Below are 19,153 nucleotides of genomic sequence, written 5' to 3'. Positions count from 1 at the left end.
AAGATAAGGCGAGGTTTAAAGATAAGGCAAGGAAAAGCAGGTGCGTGATAAATGATGTTATGGGAGGGAATGAGGCCTTGGAAGCAGAAAGGCAGCAGCTGGTTAATGAAGAGCCATTTTAAAGTAGCTCTCTATCTATATCAGACAAGGGCCAACTTGGGCCCTCCAGGTGTTTTGGACTTCAACTCTCACAATTCCTAATAGCCGTAAGGCAAGGAAAAGCAGGCGCGTGATAAATGATGTTATGGGAGGGAATGAGGCCTTGGAAGCAGAAAGGCAGCAGCTGGTTAATGAAGAGCCATTTTAAAGTAGCTCTCTATCTATATCAGACAAGGGCCAACTTGGGCCCTCCGGTAGGCTGTTAGGAATTGTGGGAGTTGAAGTCCAAAACACCTGGAGGGCCCAAGTTGGCCCATGCCTGGTCTAGGTCAAGGGACTTGAAATTCCAGAGACAAAGCATGCAGAGGCTTAAAGATAAGGCAAGGAAAAGCAGGCGCGTGATAAATGATGTTATGGGAGGGAATGATACCTTAGAAACAGAAAGGCAGCAGCTGATTAATGAAGAGCAATTTTTAAGTAGCTATCTATCTATATCAGACAAGGGCCAATTTGGGCCCTCCAGTAGGCTGTAAGGAATTGTGGGAGTTGAAGTCCAAAGCACCTGGAGGGCCCAAGTTGGCCCATGCCTGGTCTAGGTCAAGGGACTTGAAATTCCAGAGACAAAGCATGCAGAGGCTTAAAGATAAGGCGAGGTTTAAAGATAAGGCAAGGAAAAGCAGGTGCGTGATAAATGATGTTATGGGAGGGAATGAGGCCTTGGAAGCAGAAAGGCAGCAGCTGGTTAATGAAGAGCCATTTTAAAGTAGCTCTCTATCTATATCAGACAAGGGCCAACTTGGGCCCTCCAGGTGTTTTGGACTTCAACTCTCACAATTCCTAATAGCCGTAAGGCAAGGAAAAGCAGGCGCGTGATAAATGATGTTATGGGAGGGAATGAGGCCTTGGAAGCAGAAAGGCAGCAGCTGGTTAATGAAGAGCCATTTTAAAGTAGCTCTCTATCTATATCAGACAAGGGCCAACTTGGGCCCTCCGGTAGGCTGTTAGGAATTGTGGGAGTTGAAGTCCAAAACACCTGGAGGGCCCAAGTTGGCCCATGCCTGGTCTAGGTCAAGGGACTTGAAATTCCAGAGACAAAGCATGCAGAGGCTTAAAGATAAGGCGAGGTTTAAAGATAAGGCAAGGAAAAGCAGGTGCGTGATAAATGATGTTATGGGAGGGAATGAGGCCTTGGAAGCAGAAAGGCAGCAGCTGGTTAATGAAGAGCCATTTTAAAGTAGCTATCTATCTATATCAGACAAGGGCCAACTTGGGCCCTCCGGTAGGCTGTTAGGAATTGTGGGAGTTGAAGTCCAAAACACCTGGAGGGCCCAAGTTGGCCCATGCCTGGTCTAGGTCAAGGGACTTGAAATTCCAGAGACAAAGCATGCAGAGGCTTAAAGATAAGGCAAGGAAAAGCAGGCGCGTGATAAATGATGTTATGGGAGGGAATGATACCTTAGAAACAGAAAGGCAGCAGCTGATTAATGAAGAGCAATTTTTAAGTAGCTATCTATCTATATCAGACAAGGGCCAATTTGGGCCCTCCAGTAGGCTGTAAGGAATTGTGGGAGTTGAAGTCCAAAGCACCTGGAGGGCCCAAGTTGGCCCATGCCTGGTCTAGGTCAAGGGACTTGAAATTCCAGAGACAAAGCATGCAGAGGCTTAAAGATAAGGCGAGGTTTAAAGATAAGGCAAGGAAAAGCAGGTGCGTGATAAATGATGTTATGGGAGGGAATGAGGCCTTGGAAGCAGAAAGGCAGCAGCTGGTTAATGAAGAGCCATTTTAAAGTAGCTCTCTATCTATATCAGACAAGGGCCAACTTGGGCCCTCCAGGTGTTTTGGACTTCAACTCTCACAATTCCTAATAGCCGTAAGGCAAGGAAAAGCAGGCGCGTGATAAATGATGTTATGGGAGGGAATGATACCTTAGAAACAGAAAGGCAGCAGCTGATTAATGAAGAGCAATTTTTAAGTAGCTATCTATCTATATCAGACAAGGGCCAATTTGGGCCCTCCAGTAGGCTGTAAGGAATTGTGGGAGTTGAAGTCCAAAGCACCTGGAGGGCCCAAGTTGGCCCATGCCTGGTCTAGGTCAAGGGACTTGAAATTCCAGAGACAAAGCATGCAGAGCCTTAAAGATAAGGCGAGGTTTAAAGATAAGGCAAGGAAAAGCAGGTGCGTGATAAATGATGTTATGGGAGGGAATGAGGCCTTGGAAACAGAAAGGCAGCAGCTGGTTAATGAAGAGCCATTTTAAAGTAGCTATCTATCTATATCAGACAAGGGCCAACTTGGGCCCTCCAGGTGTTTTGGACTTCAACTCTCACAATTCCTAATAGCCGTAAGGCAAGGAAAAGCAGGTGCGTGATAAATGATGTTATGGGAGGGAATGAGGCCTTGGAAACATTCATTCAGCAGGTGCATCAGGCGAACCAACGTACCGAATCCAGTGATCTTCCCAAAGTTGATACTCGGGGAAAATGGCCGGGGAGGCATTGTTTCTGTCGTGCTCCTTCTTGGCTTTCTCCATCGCTTTTTCGTACGTCTCCTGAGCCTGGAGGAAATGGAAGAACGGTTATTTTCCTCAGAGACTCTGAGTTAGAACTGGTCATTTTCAAAAGCTTGTTGAAACCACCAGGTCTTCAAGCTCTTATGAAAGGAGGGGAGGGGTGGCGCCTGTCTTATTTCCCTTGGAAGGGCATTCCAGAGGCGGGGGGCCACCACCAAGAAGGTCCTCTTTCTCGTACCCACCAACCGCGCTTGAGACGGTAGTGGGACCGAGAGGGGGGCCTCCCCGGAAGATCTTAGAGCTCGTGCCAGTTCATAGAAGGAGATGCGATTGCGGAGATAGGCGGGGAGGGGGGGGCAACCACCGAGAAGGCCCTCTCTCTCGTCCCCGCCAACCGTGCTTGAGACGGTAGTGGGACCGAGAGGGGGGCCTCCCCGGAAGATCTTAGAGCTCGTGCCAGTTCATAGAAGGAGATGAGATCGTGGAGATAGGTGGGGAGGGATGGGGCCTATCTTATTTCCCTTGGAAGGGCGTTCCAGAGGCAGGGGGCCACCACTGAGAAGGCCCTCTCTCTTGTCCCCACCAACCGTGCTTGAGACGGTAGTGGGACCGAGAGGGGGGCCTCCCTGGAAGATCTTAGAGCTCGTGCCAGTTCATAGAAGGAGCTGCGATTGCGGAGATAGACGGGGAGAGGGGGGCAACCACTGAGAAGGCCCTCTCTCTCGTCCCCGCCAACCGCGCTTGAGACGGTAGTGGGACCGAGAGGGGGGCCTCCCCGGAAGATCTTAGAGCTCGTGCCAGTTCATAGAAGGAGATGAGATCGTGGAGATAGGTGGGGAGGGATGGGGCCTATCTTATTTCCCTTGGAAGGGCGTTCCAGAGGCAGGGGGCCACCACTGAGAAGGCCCTCTCTCTTGTCCCCACCAACCGTGCTTGAGACGGTAGTGGGACCGAGAGGGGGGCCTCCCTGGAAGATCTTAGAGCTCGTGCCAGTTCATAGAAGGAGCTGCGATTGCGGAGATAGACGGGGAGAGGGGGGCAACCACCGAGAAGGCCCTCTCTCTCGTCCCCACCAACCGCGCTTGAGACGGTAGTGGGACCGAGAGGGGGGCCTCCCCGGAAGATCTTAGAGCTCGTACCAGTTCATAGAAGGAGATGAGATCGTGGAGATAGGTGGGGAGGGATGGGGCCTATCTTATTTCCCTTGGAAGGGCGTTCCAGAGGCAGGGGGCCACCACTGAGAAGGCCCTCTCTCTTGTCCCCACCAACCGTGCTTGAGACGGTAGTGGGACCGAGAGGGGGGCCTCCCTGGAAGATCTTAGAGCTCGTGCCAGTTCATAGAAGGAGCTGCGATTGCGGAGATAGACGGGGAGAGGGGGGCAACCACTGAGAAGGCCCTCTCTCTCGTCCCCGCCAACCGCGCTTGAGACGGTAGTGGGACCGAGAGGGGGGCCTCCCCGGAAGATCTTAGAGCTCGTGCCAGTTCATAGAAGGAGATGAGATCGTGGAGATAGGTGGGGAGGGATGGGGCCTATCTTATTTCCCTTGGAAGGGCGTTCCAGAGGCAGGGGGCCACCACTGAGAAGGCCCTCTCTCTTGTCCCCACCAACCGTGCTTGAGACGGTAGTGGGACCGAGAGGGGGGCCTCCCTGGAAGATCTTAGAGCTCGTGCCAGTTCATAGAAGGAGCTGCGATTGCGGAGATAGACGGGGAGAGGGGGGCAACCACCGAGAAGGCCCTCTCTCTCGTCCCCACCAACCGCGCTTGAGACGGTAGTGGGACCGAGAGGGGGGCCTCCCCGGAAGATCTTAGAGCTCGTACCAGTTCATAGAAGGAGATGAGATCGTGGAGATAGGTGGGGAGGGATGGGGCCTATCTTATTTCCCTTGGAAGGGCGTTCCAGAGGCAGGGGGCCACCACTGAGAAGGCCCTCTCTCTTGTCCCCACCAACCGTGCTTGAGACGGTAGTGGGACCGAGAGGGGGGCCTCCCTGGAAGATCTTAGAGCTCGTGCCAGTTCATAGAAGGAGCTGCGATTGCGGAGATAGACGGGGAGAGGGGGGCAACCACCGAGAAGGCCCTCTCTCTCGTCCCCGCCAACCGCGCTTGAGACGGTAGTGGGACCGAGAGGGGGGCCTCCCCGGAAGATCTTAGAGCTCGTGCCAGTTCATAGAAGGAGATGAGATCGTGGAGATAGGTGGGGAGGGATGGGGCCTATCTTATTTCCCTTGGAAGGGCGTTCCAGAGGCAGGGGGCCACCACTGAGAAGGCCCTCTCTCTTGTCCCCACCAACCGTGCTTGAGACGGTAGTGGGACCGAGAGGGGGGCCTCCCTGGAAGATCTTAGAGCTCGTGCCAGTTCATAGAAGGAGCTGCGATTGCGGAGATAGACGGGGAGAGGGGGGCAACCACCGAGAAGGCCCTCTCTCTCGTCCCCACCAACCGCGCTTGAGACGGTAGTGGGACCGAGAGGGGGGCCTCCCCGGAAGATCTTAGAGCTCGTACCAGTTCATAGAAGGAGATGAGATCGTGGAGATAGGTGGGGAGGGATGGGGCCTATCTTATTTCCCTTGGAAGGGCGTTCCAGAGGCAGGGGGCCACCACTGAGAAGGTCCTCTCTCTTGTCCCCACCAACCGTGCTTGAGACGGTAGTGGTACCGAGAGGGGGGCCTCCCTGGAAGATCTTAGAGCTCGTGCCAGTTCATAGAAGGAGCTGCGATTGCGGAGATAGACGGGGAGAGGGGGGCAACCACTGAGAAGGCCCTCTCTCTCCCCGCCAACCGCGCTTGAGACGGTAGTGGGACCGAGAGGGGGGCCTCCCCGGAAGATCTTAGAGCTCGTACCAGTTCATAGAAGGAGATGAGATCGTGGAGATAGGTGGGGAGGGATGGGGCCTATCTTATTTCCCTTGGAAGGGCGTTCCAGAGGCAGGGGGCCACCACTGAGAAGGTCCTCTCTCTTGTCCCCACCAACCGTGCTTGAGACGGTAGTGGTACCGAGAGGGGGGCCTCCCTGGAAGATCTTAGAGCTCGTGCCAGTTCATAGAAGGAGCTGCGATTGCGGAGATAGACGGGGAGAGGGGGGCAACCACTGAGAAGGCCCTCTCTCTCGTCCCCGCCAACCGCGCTTGAGACGGTAGTGGGACCGAGAGGGGGGCCTCCCCGGAAGATCTTAGAGCTCGTGCCGGTTCATAGAAGGAGATGCGATCACGGAGATAGGCAGGGATGGATGGGGCCTGTCTTATTTCCCTTGGAAGGGCGTTCCAGAGGCGGGGGGCCACCACCGAGAAGGCCCTCTCTCTCGTCCCCACCAACTGCGCTTGAGACGGTAGTGGGACCGAGAGGGGGACCTCCCCGGAAGATCTTAGAGCTTGTGCCAGTTCATAGAAGGAGATGCGATCACGGAGATAGGCGGGGAGGGATGGGGCCTGTCTTATTACCCTTGGAAGGGCATTCCAGAGGCGGGGGACCACCACCGAGAAGGCCCTCTCTCTCGTCCCCACCAACCGCATTGAGACCGTAGTGGGACCGAGAGGGGGGCCTCCCCAGAAGATCTTAGCGCTCGTGCCGGTTCATAGGAGGAGAGAATTAATGCTTTATGTACTGTTTTTAATTAAGGTTTTATATATTTTAATGGTTGTTGTATTATTGTAATTGTTTATTTGTGGTGGCATTTAATCGCTGCCAAAATGTAAGCCATCCCGAGTCCCCCTTCGGAGGTGGAGAAAAGACGGGGTAGGTATACCAGAAATAAATAAATAAACAAACAAACAATACGCTTTTAAGCAGTGGCTGGGTGGCCATCTGTCAGGGGTGCTTTGATTGTGCAAAGAAGGGGGCTGGACTGGATGGCCTTTAGAGGTCCCTCCCAACTCTAGGCTGCTGCAATTCCCTCTTTGTAGGGCTGAGCGCACACTACCTGTTCGAAGAAGCCGTGCTGCTCGTAAGCGATGGCGGTCGCGGTCTCGGGGAATTTGCAGCGCTTCTGCCAGAGGCCGGCCCACATGTCCTCCTCTTGCAGCAAAGAGTACAGCTCGGCCAGCGAATCCAGGATCTCCTGGAAGAGAAGGAAGGGGAAACACTCAAGGAAGGAGGAAGAGAGAAAGGGGGGCAGGACACGAGTGGCTCCCGGCTCATTCAGAAAGCAGGCATTTCCTGCAACAGAGAAATCATACGCAAAGTCTCGCAACTGGCCAACAAGGCAGCCCAACACAACCTGCACCTGGAATATAGTTACAGGCGAGGCAAACACCAAAACAAAAACACAAAGCACCATAAGAGGCAGGGACCCGACGGAAATGAGAGTACCGTATGGAGGGAGAAGGCACAAACCGGAGATTATAGCCCATAATTTTATTATTTTAAATTATATATATAATTTAATATATATAAAAATTATATATAGAGAGAGAGAGAAAGAGAGAGAGAGAGGAATAGGGGCATTTTTACTTCAGCCATATATATACACACACACACACACACACACATATATAATATATATATTATTTATTTTTATTATTTTTATTATTTTAAATTATATATATAATTTAATATATATATAAATTATATATATAGAGAGAGGGGGGGGATAGGGGCATTTTTACTTCAGCCATACACACACACACACACACACACACACACAATATATATATTCACACACACACATATAATATATATATATTATTTATTTTTATTATTTTTATTATTTTAAATTATATATATAATTTAATATATATATATAAATTATATATATAGAGAGAGGGGGGGGATAGGGGCATTTTTACTTCAGCCATACACACACACACACACACACACACACACACACATATATATAATATATATATTATTTATTTTTATCATTTTTATTATTTTAAATTATATATATAATTTAATATATATATAAATTATATATAGAGAGAGAGGGGGGGATAGGGGCATTTTTACTTCAGCCATACACACACACACACACACACACACACACACAATATATATATTATTTATTTTTATTATTTTTATTATTTTAAATTATATATATAATTTAATATATATATAAATTATATAGAGAGAGAGAGGGGGGGGATAGGGGCATTTTTACTTCAGCCATACACACACACACACACACACACACAATATATATATTATTTATTTTTATTATTTTTATTATTTTAAATTATATATATAATTTAATATATATATAAATTATATATAGAGAGAGAGGGGGGGGATAGGGGCATTTTTACTTCAGCCATACACACACACACACACACACACACACACACAATATATATATTATTTATTTTTATTATTTTTATTATTTTAAATTATATATATAATTTAATATATATATAAATTATATATAGAGAGAGAGGGGGGGGGATAGGGGCATTTTTACTTCAGCCATATATATATATATGGCTGAAGTAAAAATGCCCCTTTTCCTCTCTCTCTCTCTCTATATATAATAATGTATAATATACGATTCCTCTCACTTCCTGTTGTCTCATCCCTGTTCTTAAATATGAGTCGGATGTCTGTAACTCGAGGACTGCCTAGTATTTGGCAACAAAAAATCCCTTGTTCGACCCACACAGTAAAATCTCCTTGAAACGATCTGAAAACCATTTAAGGGGAGGGTGAGTTGTGCATTTCTTAATGCTCCCACACTAATAATAATAATAATAATAATAATAATAATAATAATACTTTGTTTATATACCGCTCCATCTCCCCGAGGGGACTCAGAGCGGTTCCCAGGTAACATCACAAAACACACAAAGTAAAAACAACATAACCATAAGATTAACACAACAAAATATATGCATAAAAACTGCAATGCACAAAAGATACACAAACGAGCATGGACCTGAGTCAGGAAAGGAGTCTTTACAAGTGACAGGGAGGGCGCATGCATTCCTGCGGGAGGGCGTACCTGCTGTGGCGGGGTGATGCTCTCCTGCTCGTAGAACTCGGCGGCGGTCTGCTTGGGCTTGATCTGGAGGCTGAGCCCCTTCTCGAAGGCCTGGTGCTCCAGCATGAGCGTGGAGCGGAACCAGAGGTTGTGGGTCTTGCCCAGGTACTTGAGCACGCAGGGCCGGATGGGGATGGGCGGCACGCACTGCGACAGGCCCTCCACAAAGCAGTTCAGCGCGCTCGGCTGGCAGTCCCGCTGCACCTGGTGGCTCCCGCTGCACAGGAAGGGGCTGATCTCCCCCGCCAGCGCCTGGCAACAAGGGGGAAGGAGGGTGAGAAAGGGCGGGCACGGACATCACCTGCAAGGCACACCCTGGCAGCAGCTCTCCAAACACAGGATAGATACGCAGATCCACTTTCTTTGTACTTGCAAACAATCATTCCTCAGATAGTCACATACAACACAGGCAGATACTCAGACTGAGTCACACAGGAGAGAGAGAGATGGATTCTTTCATCCTCCTTACTGAGCCACCTGCTGACCGGTCATGAGTAAGCGACACTGGCTGATGCAACCCCTTGGCAATGACAACGCCTGATGCAAACTAGTCATCAGATAGTCACATACAACACAGGCAGATGCTCAGACTGACTCACACAGGAGAGAGAAAGTTTGATTCTCTCATCCTCCTTATTTAGCCACTGTAAGACTGTGTATTGCAGTGGCTAAATAAGGCTAAGTAGGTTTTATATAGCAATATTAAGTAGGTTTTATATCAGCAATATTAAATGATCACTCACAAGCCGGTTTTGCTTTGAAATGAATATATTGCTTGTATATCTGCAGCCAAGAAAGACAGTACTGACATTTTCCCACCACCACGTCCTTTTATACCCCTTTCCTGCCCATCTCCCCCTCTTCTCAGTTTCCTTATTAGAGCTTGTTGCTTCACAAGTTCCAATACAAGGTTTCCAGCGCCCTCAAAATGTCACAGAGAGAGAATTGATTCAGCCAGGATGGCTCAGTCAGGATGTCACGGAGGGAATTTGTGATGTCTTCATGCCGTCAGAAATTGACTCCTGACAGCCACCTGCTGACAGGTCATCAGTAAGCGACACTGGCTGATGCAACCCCTTGGCAATGACAATGGCTGATGCAAACTAGTCATCAGATAGTCACATACAACACAGGCAGATACTCAGACTGAGTCACACAGGAGAGAGAGAGATGGATTCATTCATCCTCCTTATTGAGCCACGGTAAGACTGTAGGTTTCATATAGCAATATTAAATGATCACTCACAAGCCGGTTTTGCTTGGAAATGAATATATTGCTTGCATCTCTGCAACAAAGAAAGACACTACTGACTTTTTCCCCACCACCACTTCCTTTTATACACCTTTCCTGCCCACCTCCCCTCTCTTCTCAGTGTCCTTATTAGAGCTTGTTGCTTTACAAGTTCCAATACAAGGTTTCCAGTGCCCTCAAAATGTCACAAAGAATAGTCACATACAACACAGGCAGATACTCGGACTGAGTCACACAGGAGAGAGGGAGGTGGATTCTTTCATCCTCCTTATTAAGCCACTGTAAGACTGTAGATTTTATATAGCAATATTAAATGATCACTCACAAGCCGGTTCTGCTTTGAAATGAATATATTGCTTGTATCTCTGCAGCAAAGAAAGACTCTACTGACTTTTTCCCACCACCACTTCCTTTTAGACACCTTTCCTGCCCACCTCCCCTCTCTTCTCAGTGTCCTTATTAGAGCTTGTTGCTTTACAAGTTCCAATACAAGGTTTCCAGCGCCCTCAAAATGTCACAGAGAGAGAATTGATTCAGCCAGGATGGCTCAGTCAGGATGTCACGGAGGGAATTTGTGATGTCTTCATGCCGTCAGAAATTGACTCCTGACAGCCACCTGCTGACAGGGCATCAGTAAGCCACACTGGCTGATGCAACCCCTTTGCAATGACAAAGGCTGATGCAAACTAGTCATCAGATAGTCACATACAACACAGGCAGAAACTCAGACTGAGTCACACAGGAGAGAGAGAGATGGATTCTTTCATCCTCCTTATTGAGCCACCTGCTGACCGGTCATGAGTAAGCGACACTGCCTGATGCAACCCCTTGGCAATGACAACGCCTGATGCAAACTAGTCATCAGATAGTCACATACAACACAGGCAGATGCTCAGACTGACTCACACAGGAGAGAGAAAGTTTGATTCTCTCATCCTCCTTATTTAGCCACTGTAAGACTGTGTATCACAGTGGCTAAATAAGGCTAAGTAGGTTTTATATTAGCAATATTAAATGATCACTCACAAGCTGGTTTTGCTTTGGAATGCATATATTGCTTGTATCTCTGCAGCAAAGAAAGACGCTAACGACTTTTCCCCACCACCACTTCCTTTTATACACCTTTCCTGCCCATTTCCCCCTCTTCTCAGTTTCCTGATTAGAGCTTGTTGCTTCACAAGTTCCAATACAAGGTTTCCAGTGCCCTCAAAATGTCACAAAGAATAGTCACATACAACACAGGCAGATACTCGGACTGAGTCACACAGGAGAGAGGGAGGTGGATTCTTTCATCCTCCTTATTGAGCCACTGTAAGACTGTAGGTTTTATATAGCAATATTAAATGATCACTCACAAGCCGGTTTTGCTTTGAAATGAATATATTGCTTGTATCTCTGCAGCAAAGAAAGACACTACTGACTTGTTCCCACCACCACTTCCTTTTATACACCTTTCCTGCCCATCTCCCCCTCTTCTCAGTTTCCTTATTAGAGCTTGTTGCTTCACAAGTTCTAATACAAGGTTTCCAGTGCCCTCAAAATGTCACAAAGAATAGTCACATACAACACAGGCAGATACTCGGACTGAGTCACACAGGAGAGAGGGAGGTGGATTCTTTCATCCTCCTTATTGAGCCACTGTAAGACTGTAGGTTTTATATAGCAATATTAAATGATCACTCACAAGCCGGTTCTGCTTTGAAATGAATATATTGCTTGTATCTCTGCAGCAAAGAAAGACTCTACTGACTTTTTCCCACCACCACTTCCTTTTAGACACCTTTCCTGCCCACCTCCCCTCTCTTCTCAGTGTCCTTATTAGAGCTTGTTGCTTTACAAGTTCCAATACAAGGTTTCCAGCGCCCTCAAAATGTCACAGAGAGAGAATTGATTCAGCCAGGATGGCTCAGTCAGGATGTCACGGAGGGAATTTGTGATGTCTTCATGCCGTCAGAAATTGACTCCTGACAGCCACCTGCTGACAGGGCATCAGTAAGCCACACTGGCTGATGCAACCCCTTTGCAATGACAAAGGCTGATGCAAACTAGTCATCAGATAGTCACATACAACACAGGCAGAAACTCAGACTGAGTCACACAGGAGAGAGAGAGATGGATTCTTTCATCCTCCTTATTGAGCCACCTGCTGACCGGTCATGAGTAAGCGACACTGCCTGATGCAACCCCTTGGCAATGACAACGCCTGATGCAAACTAGTCATCAGATAGTCACATACAACACAGGCAGATGCTCAGACTGACTCACACAGGAGAGAGAAAGTTTGATTCTCTCATCCTCCTTATTTAGCCACTGTAAGACTGTGTATCACAGTGGCTAAATAAGGCTAAGTAGGTTTTATATTAGCAATATTAAATGATCACTCACAAGCTGGTTTTGCTTTGGAATGCATATATTGCTTGTATCTCTGCAGCAAAGAAAGACGCTAACGACTTTTCCCCACCACCACTTCCTTTTATACACCTTTCCTGCCCATTTCCCCCTCTTCTCAGTTTCCTGATTAGAGCTTGTTGCTTCACAAGTTCCAATACAAGGTTTCCAGTGCCCTCAAAATGTCACAAAGAATAGTCACATACAACACAGGCAGATACTCGGACTGAGTCACACAGGAGAGAGGGAGGTGGATTCTTTCATCCTCCTTATTGAGCCACTGTAAGACTGTAGGTTTTATATAGCAATATTAAATGATCACTCACAAGCCGGTTTTGCTTTGAAATGAATATATTGCTTGTATCTCTGCAGCAAAGAAAGACACTACTGACTTGTTCCCACCACCACTTCCTTTTATACACCTTTCCTGCCCATCTCCCCCTCTTCTCAGTTTCCTTATTAGAGCTTGTTGCTTCACAAGTTCTAATACAAGGTTTCCAGTGCCCTCAAAATGTCACAAAGAATAGTCACATACAACACAGGCAGATACTCGGACTGAGTCACACAGGAGAGAGGGAGGTGGATTCTTTCATCCTCCTTATTGAGCCACTGTAAGACTGTAGGTTTTATATAGCAATATTAAATGATCACTCACAAGCCGGTTCTGCTTTGAAATGAATATATTGCTTGTATCTCTGCAGCAAAGAAAGACTCTACTGACTTTTTCCCACCACCACTTCCTTTTAGACACCTTTCCTGCCCACCTCCCCTCTCTTCTCAGTGTCCTTATTAGAGCTTGTTGCTTTACAAGTTCCAATACAAGGTTTCCAGCGCCCTCAAAATGTCACAGAGAGAGAATTGATTCAGCCAGGATGGCTCAGTCAGGATGTCACGGAGGGAATTTGTGATGTCTTCATGCCGTCAGAAATTGACTCCTGACAGCCACCTGCTGACAGGGCATCAGTAAGCCACACTGGCTGATGCAACCCCTTTGCAATGACAAAGGCTGATGCAAACTAGTCATCAGATAGTCACATACAACACAGGCAGAAACTCAGACTGAGTCACACAGGAGAGAGAGAGATGGATTCTTTCATCCTCCTTATTGAGCCACCTGCTGACCGGTCATGAGTAAGCGACACTGCCTGATGCAACCCCTTGGCAATGACAACGCCTGATGCAAACTAGTCATCAGATAGTCACATACAACACAGGCAGATGCTCAGACTGACTCACACAGGAGAGAGAAAGTTTGATTCTCTCATCCTCCTTATTTAGCCACTGTAAGACTGTGTATCACAGTGGCTAAATAAGGCTAAGTAGGTTTTATATTAGCAATATTAAATGATCACTCACAAGCTGGTTTTGCTTTGGAATGCATATATTGCTTGTATCTCTGCAGCAAAGAAAGACGCTAACGACTTTTCCCCACCACCACTTCCTTTTATACACCTTTCCTGCCCATTTCCCCCTCTTCTCAGTTTCCTGATTAGAGCTTGTTGCTTCACAAGTTCCAATACAAGGTTTCCAGTGCCCTCAAAATGTCACAAAGAATAGTCACATACAACACAGGCAGATACTCGGACTGAGTCACACAGGAGAGAGGGAGGTGGATTCTTTCATCCTCCTTATTGAGCCACTGTAAGACTGTAGGTTTTATATAGCAATATTAAATGATCACTCACAAGCCGGTTTTGCTTTGAAATGAATATATTGCTTGTATCTCTGCAGCAAAGAAAGACACTACTGACTTGTTCCCACCACCACTTCCTTTTATACACCTTTCCTGCCCATCTCCCCCTCTTCTCAGTTTCCTTATTAGAGCTTGTTGCTTCACAAGTTCTAATACAAGGTTTCCAGTGCCCTCAAAATGTCACAAAGAATAGTCACATACAACACAGGCAGATACTCGGACTGAGTCACACAGGAGAGAGGGAGGTGGATTCTTTCATCCTCCTTATTGAGCCACTGTAAGACTGTAGGTTTTATATAGCAATATTAAATGATCACTCACAAGCCGGTTCTGCTTTGAAATGAATATATTGCTTGTATCTCTGCAGCAAAGAAAGACTCTACTGACTTTTTCCCACCACCACTTCCTTTTAGACACCTTTCCTGCCCACCTCCCCTCTCTTCTCAGTGTCCTTATTAGAGCTTGTTGCTTTACAAGTTCCAATACAAGGTTTCCAGCGCCCTCAAAATGTCACAGAGAGAGAATTGATTCAGCCAGGATGGCTCAGTCAGGATGTCACGGAGGGAATTTGTGATGTCTTCATGCCGTCAGAAATTGACTCCTGACAGCCACCTGCTGACAGGGCATCAGTAAGCCACACTGGCTGATGCAACCCCTTTGCAATGACAAAGGCTGATGCAAACTAGTCATCAGATAGTCACATACAACACAGGCAGAAACTCAGACTGAGTCACACAGGAGAGAGAGAGATGGATTCTTTCATCCTCCTTATTGAGCCACCTGCTGACCGGTCATGAGTAAGCGACACTGCCTGATGCAACCCCTTGGCAATGACAACGCCTGATGCAAACTAGTCATCAGATAGTCACATACAACACAGGCAGATGCTCAGACTGACTCACACAGGAGAGAGAAAGTTTGATTCTCTCATCCTCCTTATTTAGCCACTGTAAGACTGTGTATCACAGTGGCTAAATAAGGCTAAGTAGGTTTTATATTAGCAATATTAAATGATCACTCACAAGCTGGTTTTGCTTTGGAATGCATATATTGCTTGTATCTCTGCAGCAAAGAAAGACGCTAACGACTTTTCCCCACCACCACTTCCTTTTATACACCTTTCCTGCCCATTTCCCCCTCTTCTCAGTTTCCTGATTAGAGCTTGTTGCTTCACAAGTTCCAATACAAGGTTTCCAGTGCCCTCAAAATGTCACAAAGAATAGTCACATACAACACAGGCAGATACTCGGACTGAGTCACACAGGAGAGAGGGAGGTGGATTCTTTCATCCTCCTTATTGAGCCACTGTAAGACTGTAGGTTTTATATAGCAATATTAAATGATCACTCACAAGCCGGTTCTGCTTTGAAATGAATATATTGCTTGTATCTCTGCAGCAAAGAAAGACTCTACTGACTTTTTCCCACCACCACTTCCTTTTAGACACCTTTCCTGCCCACCTCCCCTCTCTTCTCAGTGTCCTTATTAGAGCTTGTTGCTTTACAAGTTCCAATACAAGGTTTCCAGCGCCCTCAAAATGTCACAGAGAGAGAATTGATTCAGCCAGGATGGCTCAGTCAGGATGTCACGGAGGGAATTTGTGATGTCTTCATGCCGTCAGAAATTGACTCCTGACAGCCACCTGCTGACAGGGCATCAGTAAGCCACACTGGCTGATGCAACCCCTTTGCAATGACAAAGGCTGATGCAAACTAGTCATCAGATAGTCACATACAACACAGGCAGAAACTCAGACTGAGTCACACAGGAGAGAGAGAGATGGATTCTTTCATCCTCCTTATTGAGCCACCTGCTGACCGGTCATGAGTAAGCGACACTGCCTGATGCAACCCCTTGGCAATGACAACGCCTGATGCAAACTAGTCATCAGATAGTCACATACAACACAGGCAGATGCTCAGACTGACTCACACAGGAGAGAGAAAGTTTGATTCTCTCATCCTCCTTATTTAGCCACTGTAAGACTGTGTATCACAGTGGCTAAATAAGGCTAAGTAGGTTTTATATTAGCAATATTAAATGATCACTCACAAGCTGGTTTTGCTTTGGAATGCATATATTGCTTGTATCTCTGCAGCAAAGAAAGACGCTAACGACTTTTCCCCACCACCACTTCCTTTTATACACCTTTCCTGCCCATTTCCCCCTCTTCTCAGTTTCCTGATTAGAGCTTGTTGCTTCACAAGTTCCAATACAAGGTTTCCAGTGCCCTCAAAATGTCACAAAGAATAGTCACATACAACACAGGCAGATACTCGGACTGAGTCACACAGGAGAGAGGGAGGTGGATTCTTTCATCCTCCTTATTGAGCCACTGTAAGACTGTAGGTTTTATATAGCAATATTAAATAACCACTCACAAGCCGGTTTTGCTTTGAAATGGATATACTGCTTGTATCTCTGCAGCAAAGAAAGACACTACTGACTTGTTCCCACCACCACTTCCTTTTGTACACCTTTCCTGCCCATCTCCCCCTCTTCTCAGTTTCCTTATTAGAGCTTGTTGCTTCACAAGTTCTAATACAAGGTTTCCAGTGCCCTCAAAATGTCACAAAGAATAGTCACATACAACACAGGCAGATACTCGGACTGAGTCACACAGGAGAGAGGGAGGTGGATTCTTTCATCCTCCTTATTGAGCCACTGTAAGACTGTAGGTTTTATATAGCAATATTAAATAACCACTCACAAGCCGGTTTTGCTTTGAAATGGATATACTGCTTGTATCTCTGCAGCAAAGAAAGACACTACTGACTTGTTCCCACCACCACTTCCTTTTATACACCTTTCCTGCCCATTTCCCCCTCTTCTCAGTTTCCTTATTAGAGCTTGTTGCTTCACAAGTTCTAATACAAGGTTTCCAGTGCCCTCAAAATGTCACAAAGAATAGTCACATACAACACAGGCAGATACTCGGACTGAGTCACATAGGAGAGAGAAAGATGGATTATTTCATCCTCCTTATTAAGCCACTGTAAGACTGTAGATTTTATATAGCAATATTAAATGATCACTCACAAGCCGGTTCTGCTTTGAAATGAATATATTGCTTGTATCTCTGCAGCAAAGAAAGACACTACGGACTTCCCCCCTCCCTCACCACTTCCTTTTAGACACCTTTCCTGCCCATCTCCCCCCTCTTCTCAGTTTCCTTATTAGAGCTTGTTGCTTCACAAGTTCCAATACAAGGTTTCCAGCGCCCTCAAAATGTCACAGAGAGAATTGATTCAGCCAGGATGATTCAGTCAGGATGTCACGGAGGGAATTTGTGATGTCTTAATGCCGTCAGAAATTGACTCCTGACAGCCAACTGCTGACAGGTCATCAGTAAGCGACACTGGCTGATGCAACCCCTTGGCAATGACAACGGCTGATGCAAACTAGTCATCAGATAGTCACATACAACACAGGGAGATACTCAGACTGAATCACACAGGAGAGAGAAAGATTCTTTCCTCCTCCTTATTTAGCCACTGTATTCTTTCCTCCTCCTTATTTAGCCACTGTAAGACTGTAGGTTTTCTATAGCAATATTAAACGATCACTCACAAGCCGGTTTTGCTTGGAAATGAATATATTGCTTGTATCTCTGCAGCAAAGAAAGACACTACTGACTTTTTCCCACCACGTCACTGAACCACTGAATTCTGGATAGCAAGTGTCCCAGGAGCAAGCAAAATACACGGCAAACACACGTTTCAGCTCGTCTATCATCAGAGTCCAACTGCCAGCATCTGACCTTATCTACACACTGCTTAGTAAACTCACAGGGTCAGGTTTTCATCCTAAATATCCATAGGCCATTGCAAAAGATATAAATGTACAATTCGGATATGCAGATCCACTTTCCTTGTTCTGGCAAACAATCCAAGTCATCAGATAGTCACATACAACACAGGCAGATACTCAGACTGAGTCACACAGGAGAGAGAAAGATGGATTCTTTCATCCTCCTTATTGAGCCACTGTAAGACTGTAGGTTTTATATCGCAATATTAAATGATCACTCACAAGCCGGTTTTGCTTGGAAATTGATATATTGCTTGTATCTCTGCAGCAAAGAAAGACACTACTGACTTTTCCCCACCACCACTTCCTTTTATACACCTTTCCTGCCCATCTCCCCCTCTTCTCAGTTTCTTTATTAGAGCTTGTTGCTTCACAAAAGTTCCAATACAAGGTTTCCAGTGCCCTCTGCTGGCTTCAAAATGTCACAGAGAGAAAATTGAGTCTATAATCAATATTGTTATGTCGCTGCTCCATATGATCAATATTGTTATGTCCACTACCCTCCAAAATGGACTTTGGAGGGTAGTGGACTCACTTTCTTTTGAGACCTTTAAGGAGAGTTTGGAGGGGTCTTGCTTAATAATGCTTTAGCTGTATATTCTTAGACAGCAGCCAATTGGATTTGATCCTTTGGTGTTGTTTTGTTTTGTGTGTTGTTTACAAAGATCCCACACTTACATGTTGCTGCCTATCGGACAAGATCTTCCACAACCTGGAGAACAGCTGGATCCAGGTCTTCTCGGCTAGCGGGGTGGAGATGTGGCACAGCTGCACAAAGGCACTCAGCAGCGCACCCGTCTGCGAAGGAAGGAAGGAAGGAAGGAAGGAAGGAAGGAACCTGGTTAGGCACCCGAAATACCATCCCAATCACTCACATCTATCGCTCGCCTTCTTTGGCTAAATCACCTCTCCAAAATGCAAAATGTGTCTGAGATTCAAACAAAGTGGAGTCACATAATATGGTCATCTTACTGCTGAGCCAAGACAACGTCACGGGATGCGCAGGGACGTGAAGTGGTTTGTCGTTTTCCGAATCGCGACGTCACTGAACCACTGAATTCTGGATAGCAAGTGTCCCAGGAGCAAGCAAAATACAACAGAGTCCTTTCACAGCAAACACGTTTCAGCTCATCTATCATCAGAGTCCAACTGGTAGCATCTGACCTTATCTACACTTTACTTTACTTCTTACTTAGGCGATCCCTCGTTTTCCGAGGAGGATTGTCTTCCAACGTTCTTGTGGGTCCGTAGGTGGCTGTGGAGTCCTCTTCTTGACCTGCATCTTCTCCCACAGTGAGGGCATTGGTCTCGTTCGGGGTTGGCTTGACACACCTTCCTCTTGGCATGCTTCTCCCTTTCGCCCTCCATTCATGCCTCTTCGAATTCTGCAGCACTGCTGGTCACAGCTGACCTCCAGTTGGAGCGCTCAAGGGCCA

General features: G+C 46.7%; 1 protein-coding gene across 1 annotated transcript in view; it reads right to left on the bottom strand.

Moving 5' to 3' along the window:
* The window catches only part of LOC132780040 (transformation/transcription domain-associated protein), a 232,772-nt gene that overhangs the window by 93,279 nt on the left and 120,340 nt on the right, over positions 1-19,153 (bottom strand). The window contains exons 53-56 of the mRNA XM_067460867.1: positions 18,396-18,515; positions 8,536-8,826; positions 6,526-6,663; positions 2,542-2,654 (exon numbers count right to left, since the gene is read on the bottom strand). Coding sequence (XP_067316968.1) covers positions 2,542-2,654; positions 6,526-6,663; positions 8,536-8,826; positions 18,396-18,515 — 662 coding nt within the window. The remainder of the gene's footprint in view (positions 1-2,541; positions 2,655-6,525; positions 6,664-8,535; positions 8,827-18,395; positions 18,516-19,153) is intronic.

The sequence above is a fragment of the Anolis sagrei genome, chromosome X (genome assembly GCF_037176765.1).
Source record: "Anolis sagrei isolate rAnoSag1 chromosome X, rAnoSag1.mat, whole genome shotgun sequence".
NCBI lineage: Eukaryota > Metazoa > Chordata > Lepidosauria > Squamata > Dactyloidae > Anolis > Anolis sagrei.
The sequence above is the reverse complement of the archived record's forward strand: the minus strand, read 5'-3'. Positions and strand labels throughout refer to the sequence as shown.